The sequence below is a fragment of the Henckelia pumila genome, chromosome 3 (assembly GCF_033568475.1).
Source record: "Henckelia pumila isolate YLH828 chromosome 3, ASM3356847v2, whole genome shotgun sequence".
In the NCBI taxonomy this organism is placed as follows: domain Eukaryota; kingdom Viridiplantae; phylum Streptophyta; class Magnoliopsida; order Lamiales; family Gesneriaceae; genus Henckelia; species Henckelia pumila.
The window spans coordinates 184,596,501-184,607,059 of NC_133122.1; the positions used below are offsets into that span (position 1 = coordinate 184,596,501).

Sequence of the window (10,559 nt, forward strand, 5' to 3'; positions counted from 1 at the left end):
TATAAGCATTCTAGATTTCAAATATTTAAAACCGACTTCTCAATTAAAACTGAAGAAAGAGATATACAACTCAAAAAACCTTTTGAAACAATTAAATTATTATCTCAAAATTCCTTACAAAAAATATAAAGATAAAAATTATAAATATATTCAAATTGGATTAGTCCAAGTAGGAATAAAACCTTTAACTAAAGAATGATTGAATACTTCGATCCTTGCTATTTGAAGAGATGCCAGATTTACAAATCTTGAAGATTCATTACTAAGTTCTGTTGAATCTAGTCTATGTGTTGGACCAATCTCTTTTTATTGTTATCCTAATTTTTCAGTTTCTTTAAGCGATAAAAATATTTTAAAATCTTTAGTTTTACAAATAAAAACTCATAACTATAATATTCTTAAAAGATCAATTCCAGTGACAATAATTTTTAGAATCCATTACAAAACAATGATTTCTGCTTTTGCTACAAAAGTAAAATACCATAGTAAAAAAGGTGAAACTCTTTTATTACAAACATATTTAATTAAATCTAATACTATAATCCCTAAACCAATTCAATTGAGTGATATAAATTTACCAGAAGAATGGGTCTTAGAAGAAGTTGCTTAACCTGAACCTATAGAAGATCTAGAACCAAATACTCAACTAAAAGAAATAACTCAATATCTAGATGGAAGAGTTAAAATTTCATTTGAAAGAAAAAATAGTAGTGACAAATCCGAAAAATCTTCTACCTCAGATACTATAGATTTAGGTAGAGTTTCACAAATCCCTTCAGAAGTAAACACTCCTTGTAAAAACCAACCTAAATATTCCACTTCAGATTTACCAAATTCAATTATAAGAAATATTTATTATACCTCAGAAATTCCTAGATCAGTCTATAACAACAGTAAAATAAAAACCTATTCTACTCAAAATAATAATCAAGACCAAGAGCCAACTAGTCCTACATTTTCTTCAATCACAGAAAATTTTAATGAATTAAATGTTATAGAAACAGAGTTTGAAGTAATTAAAAAATTCTTAAATGATGATTTTTATGCAAAATATAATTTTAAAACGTGATTATGGTTTTTTGAAAATTTTCTAGACTCTAAGAAAATTATCCAAGAATAGTTTTATGGATTTGTTAATTCAAATAAAATATATATACTTTTATTTTATTGCTTTGAAATATATGCTTCTCAAAATTTCCTAGATTATCCTTTTTCAAAAAATATAAATCCTCTTACTAAAGAAAAAGAATGGAAAACTATTTTTGATTCTCATAAAATTCAATCAAATCATCCTTTTTTACAAGAAATTAAAATAAATATTCAAAATCAACAAATTGAAGCTATTCCAATAAAACAAATCCAGGAGATAAAGATAGAAATAATATTAAAAATATTATAACACAAAATAACTTTACTAATACTAATTGAAATACCATAAGAAAACAACTAGACAAAATAGAAAATTTTTTACAAAAACAACCTAAAGTAAGTATAGAAAACCTTAAAAAGATAGATATTAAAAATCCTATTTTTAAACCTTATCAAATAAAAAAAATCAGTGCTAAAAATATTCAAGATAGTAAGTCTGAATTTATAAAAACTTTTCAAGATCAGTTAAGTAGAATAATATCTACAATTAGTAGCTCCTGTGAACCATTATATCAAATAGCTCCTGATACCCCAATTTCGAATCTAAGAGTAAATGTTTTAAATAATGAATCTGATATTAGTGAAGCTTTAGAACAATTCCAAAATCCTACAAACGTTAATAAAATAACTTGGGATGTTCCCATACAACAACCATTACAAATTATCTCTGCTCCAAATTTTTGAATAGTTAAACCTTGAGCACAATACCGCTTCAATGCCTCTTATGTCTATGATTCAAACATAGATGGAATGACCGAGTATAACATCCTTAGTCTTTTACAACAAATTACTATGACTGCAAATGCTTATAAAACCCAAATTAGAACTCATTATAAAACCATTGCTGAGCTCCTCATAGCAGGATTTTCTGGTCAAATAAAAGGATGGAGGGATTATTATCTCACAAGCCAACAAAAAAAAAATTTAATTCTATAAAAACAGATGAAGAAAGAATACCAGTTCTTGATGAAAATGGTAAAACAAGATGCTGTTGAAACTTTAATCTTAACAATTGTTTTACATTTTATTGGTGATTCTACACATTAAAAAGATAAAAAATTCCGAATTATTATCAAATTTAAAATGTAAAAAATTAAGTGATTTTAAATGGTATAAAAATACTTTTTTAACTAGAATAATGTTAAGAGGAGACTCTAATCAACCTTTTTGGCAAGAAAAATTCCTTGCAGGTTTACCTACTCTCTTAGGAGAAAAAGTAAGAAATAAAATTAGAGAAAGTAACAATAACCATATAATATCTTATGAATATTTTACTTATGGCCAATTAATAAGTCTAACACAACAGGAAGGATTAAAAATATGTCAAGATTTAAAATTGCAAAAACATTTAAAATGGGAAATGAAAAGAAAAAAACAAGAATTAGAAATTTTCTGTAAACAATTCGATATAAATAATAATAAACCATATTCTTTAAAATGCTTAGGAGATCAACAAGAAACCTATAAAATCTTAAATAAAAAACCTTTTAAGAGAAATCAAAAGAATTTTAATAAACCAAAAGAAGAATATTATAAAAAGTCTTATAAAAGAATTTACAAAAAACCTTTCAAAAAACCAGATAATTCTAAACAAAGTCCTAAAAAATATTTTAAAGATATTGAATGTCATAAAACAGGTCATACTGTAAATTATTGTAGATTAAATAAAAAACTAAATGAATTAAAATTAAATAAAGAAATATTAGATAAAATCTCTAATATCTTAGTAGATTTTTCAGATGAAGATACAAAATTTGAAAATTCTAACCGTGATGAGTCTTTAAAAATTGATGAATTAATCACAACCAGTGAAGAATCTAAAAATCAAATTAATATGCTTTCAAAAGATCAATTACTTCTATTAAATGTATTAAAAAATATTGATGATCCAAATATTCAAAAAGACTATTTAGAAAGAATTCTAAAATCATTAAAAGGTAAAGAAAAGAATAAAATTTTACCAAGTACTGCCAAAAAAACTTATGACTTAACTAATATTTTAGATAAGTAAATAAAAAATAAGAATTAATGTATACCTTCAAAATTTACAAAAAGAGATAAAAGAAATAAAATTAGAAATAAAAGAATTAAAAAAATCAAATTCAAAATACTGATGCAATAAAATTAATTCTTCAAAATATAAATACTGACAACATTTCAGAAAATAAAGAAGAAACCCAAGACATTAAAAATATTGAAAAAGTTCCAAAAGATTCTCTTTTTGTATTAAGAGAAATAATTTCTAGAAACTATCTCATAAAAATAAAAATCGTCTTTTCAAAAAAATTTACAATTGATATTATAGCTCTTTTTGATACTGGTGCAGATTTAAATTGCATAAAGTCAGAAATTGTACCTAAAAAATTCCAACAGAAAACTCAAGAAAGATTATCTACAGCTAATAATTCAAGATTGAGTGTAAATTCTATAAAAGAAGCATCAATAATAAATAATGGTATTAGTATAAAAACTGCTTTTATTCTTGTTCATGATATTCACCACACTGTAATTTTAGAAACACCTTTTATTAGTTTAATTACACCTTATAAAGTGAAGAATGATTCTATATCTTTTAAAATTTATTATAAAAAATTAAATTTTAATTTTCTAGAAAAACCTAAACTTAGAAATATAAATCTACTTAAAGCATGTTCAATTTATAAAAATAGTATTAATGTTATTAGAAATAAAAATTTTGAGCATTTTAAAACCTGTAATATTCATTTGCAAAATGCTTCACATGTGAAAGACCAGCAAAGCAATCCAAGAAATTGGATTCCCTCAAAAAAGAAAAAATCCTATACAGCTACTTTTAAAGGAATTATAAAATCCATGAAAACTGCCGAACCTTACCAACCAAGTAAAAGAGGTAATTTCGTTCAATTCTGTAATATTAGATTACTTATTTTTCAGCAAAATAAATTTAATTTACGACTTGGACAAAGCGTAAATCATTTTCAACAAAATATTTTAGATAATATATGGAATTTAGAAAATAAAAAAAAACAGCGAAACTTCAAATTTGTAATGCCTTGACAAATTATTTTATGATTGGAGAAAATTGTGAAATTTAACAACCCTCCAAAAATAAATTTTAGTCATTTTGTGAATTTTTCTTGAAATATTCTAGGAATTTTTCATGAATGGAAAGCAATAGCAAAAAATATACAAAATTATTCTAACCCTTCGTATAAGGGATACTATTCTTTCAGTGAGGCATTAGCTTCTTGTAGAAAAACCCTTGGTTTAAATTTTTATATCCAGCCAGGTTGTAAAGAAAAAGTTTGTGAAAAACCTTCAGCCAACACATACTACGCATCCACATCACACACTCCAGATACTTCTCAAAAAGTATCAACTCTTGAAAAAGAGGTTGAATCATTGAGGAAAGAACTTGAAATTTTGAACAAAAAATATTTGGAACTCAATGAAAAGAACCAATACATAAAATCCCAAAATAATTCCCTTTTTTTCTCAAGAAAATTATGAAAAACAAATCTTCCTTGGAAAACATCTAAACACCAGGTTGATTCTAAAAACCCATGATACCCTAAATCCATTTTTTCTTTCTAGCCCGAATTAATAACTGTTATACAATATAAATTTATTTTCAGATTTAATTGAGATCCAAAATTTCATAGCCTCAGCAGCCACAAGTCCTATTCTCGGACTTTCCATTTGGAAAGATCTCAATTAATACTATTTTGAAAATAGTGAAAAAAGAGAAACTATGAAACTTTTAAAAGTCGGTCTTGATTTATCTATTTATGATCATTAAAAAATGACTATTAGCCGCCTAATGGATTTTGAAGTAGTCAACACTTTCAGATTTAGTAATATCTCTCAAATGAAATCATTGGGAGATAAAACAAAAATAGTTTTGGATGAATATCACAAAGCAACATATTTTAAAAATAAAAAAGTCAACTTTTCACAATGTTTTTTTCAATTCCTTTTATAAAAGGATTCGTGATAAAATCAGCGAGACATGGGATCTTTATGAATTCTTCCATCGGAGGAAGATATCGATTCCCAATTGAGGATCTTCGATACAATAATATAGAATGCCACGAATTTTATGAGAAAATCGGTGAATGCCTATGTGAATATCCTGTAAACTGGCCAGACTATAGACTAATCTCGAAAACATATCTAACCCAAATATTCGGGCCAAATAATTTAAAAATCTTGACTCCACATGTACAAGTTGAAAGAGACGTCTGTTATGAAGCCAATCCATATAACAGTGAAGAACCTGAATATGTTTATCTGACATAGAAGAAGCTATACAAGAAATGCTCGTTCATTGAAATATTGGAGTATAAATACTTGCATATTAAATTATGTATTGTACATTTTCAATTTCATGTAATTGTAAATTATATATATATATATATATATATATATATATATATATATATATATATATATTACACCTCCTTACTTTGCCTATAAAAGGACACTTCTCATCCCATTATAAACGACTTCACAACTTCTCACAATACACTTGTGATGTCCCTAAAAACTATACGGGTCTAACTCAACCCGGGCCCAATAATTTGTATCCTTGGAAAGGTGTTTGAAAGCCCATTAAAATCCTATATAATAAGGAACCCAGGTTGAGGTGGCCCAGTTAGGGAATGAGGTCATGGTTTTAGTCATAACTTCACGGGCTTGAGCCCTAGCTGGTATGGTTGAATCCCGACTTGGGCCCATGTACGAGTCTGTATCTGGAACCTACGGATATCATCAAGATATATGGAGATCTGTGACATATAAAGATAATATTCAACGAATCTAGAGATTTGATATGATTCATGGGTCGATGTTAGAGTCCTACTTGGTCAAGGCTCTTACCTGAGTAGATTTCTACCCTAACATATTCTACCTCATCAAGGTAACTAGCCCCTATAAATACAGGCATGGTTCATGGTTTATTCATTCATCTCTTCTATTCACTTCTTGTTCACACACTCACGCACACATATTCTCTTGTTCTTACTTTTTTTCAAGCTCTTTTACTTTCAAGCACTGACTTAGGCATCGGAGGGGTCACGCTGAAAACACCTTTGGCGCCCCCTAACCCAGCTTTTGTCTGTGCAGAACACCGTTGTGCCCGACCCGACCCAGTTTATTAAAGATTTGGAGATCCACTCTACCAGAACAAACCCGGAGTAAAATTTCGACATCATCAATTGGCGTCATATGTGGGAATTTTAAGAAGAAAGAGTTGAGATGTCTAACGTAAATGGAGTAAGCGCACAAATATATCAACTTGTCACTGCTGCTGTCAAATGAGCACTAGCCGCAAGGAGGGAGGCCAATCCCCCCCACCAGATCAGAATGCACAATTGGAAGAGATCAAGAAATTGAAAGAAGAGATGGAGCTCTTGAAGAAGAAGAAGTCCGGGTACCTAGCCACACCGGTCTGGAATATTCCATTTTCTGCCGAAATACTGGAGTCTGAACTCCCCAAAAACTTTAAGTTTCCACATGTTGTGGAATATGATGGAAAAGGGGATCCAAAAGAGCACCTGTCCCATTTTGAGAATGCCGCATTGTTGCACAAATATTCTGACCCGATCAAGTGCCGGGTCTTCCCCAATACTTTGATAGGGCCAGCGCAACAATGGTTCAACCTCCTGCGTCCAGGGGATATCAAAGAGTTCAAAGATTTCAGCAAGGTCTTTCTACACCATTTTTCTAGTAGCAAAAAGCACCCCAAAACCTCTCTTAGTCTTTTCGTTATCAAACAGCAAGGTCAAGAATATTTGCGAACGTATATTCGTCGATTCAGTGCTTTGGCCCTTGAAGTACCTACTGTTACTACCGATCTGCTCATCAGTGCTTTCACCCAATGACTTACTACAGGGGATTTCCTTAGATCCTTGATCAAAAAACCGCCATCTACATATGATGAGTTGCTTGCTCGGGCTGAAAAATATGTGAATTTAGAAGAGATGCAAGTTTTCCGGTTGAACAGCGGGATAGAAAAGCCTCCAAGCCCAAAGATCACCAGGATCCATAACATGCCTCGGAAGATGGGACCATCTCCTCGACCCGAGCTGCTTGGACAATTCACATCCTTCACCCATCTAAGGATGAGTAGGACTCAGGCCATGAGAATATGCGAAGAAAAAAATACTTCTACAGAGACTCCCATGGAGTAAGCAGGGGCCTCTCAAGCCAAAATCTGATATGTATTGTGGTTTCCACAATGAGTATGGACACAATACTAACGATTTCCGACATTTGGAGCAAGAGATTGAGAGAATAATTCAACAAGAATCAGGAATGAAGGATAGGCTGGCACAACAAAAGGGAGGATATCCCTCAAATAAGAGGGACTGCGAAGGCCCCGATCATCATGCATCAAGACCCCGACCTAGGCCACCATAAGAAAACTCTCAGTGGAACCAACCCGCAAATAATCAAGGACCACCCCCTCCCGCGAGAGGAATTATTAATATGATTTCTGAAGGACCTACGGATGGATATTCCAAGAGGGCAAGGAAATTGAGCAGTCGGAAATTGAGCAACATGGAAATTGCCGATCAGGCGGTTCAGACAGGCCCGACCCTTTCATTTGGTCCTGGTGACCTTAAAAGCTTGTCAGATACTGCCCATAATGATGCGCTGGTCATTCGAGCTCTGGTTTCCAATTATGATGTGGCTAGGATTTTCGTGGACTCTGGAATCTCGGTCAATGTATTGTTCCAAGAAACAATAAATCAAATGGATTTGGGAGAATATAAAGTAGAACCAGTAGTGAAGTTGTTGTTTGGATTTATTGGTCATGCCATCCGACCTATTGGATTGATCAACTTTTTACTAACTCTGGGCAAGGACCGCACGATCAAGACCCGAATCGTCAGCTTTATTATTGTGGATGCACCTTCGGCTTATAACGCCATTTTAGGGAGACCGGACATGAATACCTTCATGGCCGTTGCCTCGGCTCTATATCAAAAGATCAAATTTCCTGTAGGCAATGAAGTGGGTGAGGTGCAAGGAGATCAGAAATTTTTTTGAAAGTTCTATGTGGAAGAAGTACGAATAGAACAAAAAACAATCAAGGTTATCCATGACGACCGACCCGGACCACGAGGTCGGGAACAAGTGAATTTTCTAGAAGAAAACATCCATGTTACTATGGATGAAGAGTGCGAAGAAGTTTTGATTTGCCCTCCAATTGGGTCAGTCAAGGTGGCTCGAACTATAGAGGCCTCTCTTAAAGAACAACTGATAAAATTCCTGAACGAGAACAAAGATATCTTTGCATGGGCCATATCCGATCTCTTAGGAGTACGTACAGAAATAATGGAACACAAGATGAATGTTATACGAGAATATTGCCATGTTATTCAGAAGAAACGACACTTCGGGCCTGAAAAATATGATGTGATTCAAGAACAAGTTGAGGAACTCTTGAAGGTCGGGCACATTCAAGAAGTATACTTCCCGACCTGGTTATCAAATTTAGTACTTGTACCCAAGTCCTCGGGTAAATGTCGCATGTGCGTAGGCAGGCCCGAAGGATTGCTACCCCTTGCCCAGAATAGATCAACTGGTGGATTCTACATCTGGGAACGAGTTGTTATGTTTCCTAGACGGCTATCAAGGGTATCACCAAATTCCCCTAGCCAAGGAAGACCAGTAAAAGGTGAGTTTTGTCACCTCTACAGGAATTTACTGCTACATGGTTATGCCCTTCGGGCTCAAAAATGTTGGGGCCACCTATCAAAGGTTGATGGATAAAGTTTTCAAACAACAGATAGACAAAAAACATCGAAGTGTATGTAGATGATATTCTGGTCAAGACCCAAACAACTAAGTAATTCATTACCGACCTGACTCAGACATTTCAGACATTACACGATTATTGATTAAATTTAAACCCGAGCAAGTGTGCATTCGGGGTTCAGACCGGGAAATACCTTGGGTACATGGTAACAAGAAGAGGAATTGAAGCTAACCCAAAAAAAGTTCAAGCCATTATCTCTATGGGGTCACCCAGGAATATTCAGGAGGTACAAAGGTTGTCTGGAAGGATTGCTGCACTGACTCGTTTCATATCAACATCAGTTGATAAGAGTTTTATTTTCTTCAAAGCACTCAGAAAAACCAAAAACTTCAAGTGGGATGAACAAAGTGAGAAAGATTTCCAATAATTGAAGACATATTTGAAAGAACTACCTGTGTTGAACAAACCAGTTCAGGGGGAAGAACTCTTTGTGTACCTAGATGTCACACCTCGAGCTGCTAGCTCGGTCCTAGTCAGGAAGGAGGGAATTAATCATTTACCCGTCTACTTTGTTAGTTATGACTTGAAGGGAGCAGAGCTCAACTACATGACTCAAGAAAATTTAGCTCTGGCCCTCGTCATTACAGCCAGGAAATTGAGACCCTACTGTCTGTATCACCCGATCATTGTTCTTACTAACAGCACATTGGGAAAAATCGCGGCCAACCCGGATGCATCGGGAAGATTGATCAAGTGGATTACAGAGTTAAGTGAGTATGACATAAATTTTGAGCCCCGAACTGCCATCAAAGCTCAAGCCCTAGCTGATTTCCTAGCAGAGACCGTCCAGTTAGAGCAAGAAGACCATTGGAAAATATTTGTAGATGGATCATCTTGTCAAACCGAAAGCGGGGTCGAAATTGTGATAGTATCACCCTGGGGTGAGGAAACCAACATCTCAATAAGGTTGGATTTCCGAGCATCCAAAAATGAAGCGGAATATGAAGCACTCTTACTCGGACTAAAGGCTGCTCAAAATCTTGGTGTCTCCCGAGCTACTCTGTATTCAGATTCACAGCTGTCCATACAACAGAGTAAGGGGAAGTTTGAAACTAGGAATGAAAAGATGATAAAATATGCTCGAGCGTTGGACAAAGTTAACGAAGACTTCACCGAACTCACTCTGGAGTTAATCCCGAGGACTGAAAATACAAAGGCCGATCACTTAGCCCGCTTCGCTAGTTCCATAGGTGAACCATTCGAGCCCGGACTTAAGGAGAAGAGCTGGTATCTAAACTTGAAAGTCTAGATTACATAATAGCAAATGTACTTGAAGGAGATTGGAGGTATGACATACACAAATATCTGACCAAGGGTGAGCTCCCGAACGATAGTAAGAAGGCTTGGGAAATTAAAAGAAGAGCTCTACGCTTTGTAATGATTGATAAAATACTTTTCAAAAGGTCATTCTCTCAACCTCTTCTGAAGTGCCTTGGCTCAGACGAGGATAATTACGTCCTACGAGAAATACATGAGGGATGTTGTGGAAATCACTTGAGTATTATAGCCTTAGCCCGGAAGGCTCTCCTGGCCGGTTTTTTTGGCCTACTATGAGGAAGGATGCATCTGCCCTGGTCAACTCATGCTACAATTACCAGAGGCGTGC

General features: G+C 33.6%; 2 protein-coding genes across 2 annotated transcripts; both read left to right on the forward strand.

Annotated features, from left to right (window-relative positions):
- Positions 1–7,617: 7,617 nt before the first annotated feature.
- Positions 7,618–8,181, forward strand: LOC140890138 (uncharacterized). Its single transcript, XM_073297896.1, has one exon. The coding sequence runs from the start codon at positions 7,618–7,620 to the stop codon at positions 8,179–8,181; it is 564 nt and encodes a 187-aa protein (XP_073153997.1).
- A 120-nt stretch (positions 8,182–8,301) lies between these two features.
- LOC140890139 (uncharacterized) lies at positions 8,302–10,202 on the forward strand. The gene is made up of 2 exons (XM_073297897.1): positions 8,302–8,812; positions 9,364–10,202. Exons 1-2 carry the CDS (start codon positions 8,302–8,304, stop codon positions 10,200–10,202), a joined length of 1,350 nt encoding a protein of 449 aa, XP_073153998.1.
- Positions 10,203–10,559: the final 357 nt, after the last annotated feature.

Coding starts and splice junctions, on each gene's coding strand:
- LOC140890138 (XM_073297896.1), top strand. CDS start 7,618: ATGATTTCTGAAGGACCTACGGATGGATATTCCAAGAGGGCAAGGAAA.
- LOC140890139 (XM_073297897.1), top strand. CDS start 8,302: ATGGATGAAGAGTGCGAAGAAGTTTTGATTTGCCCTCCAATTGGGTCA. Junction 8,813..9,363: donor CCAAGGAAGACCAGTAAAAG/GTGAGTTTTGTC, acceptor TGAACAAACCAG/TTCAGGGGGAAGAACTCTTT.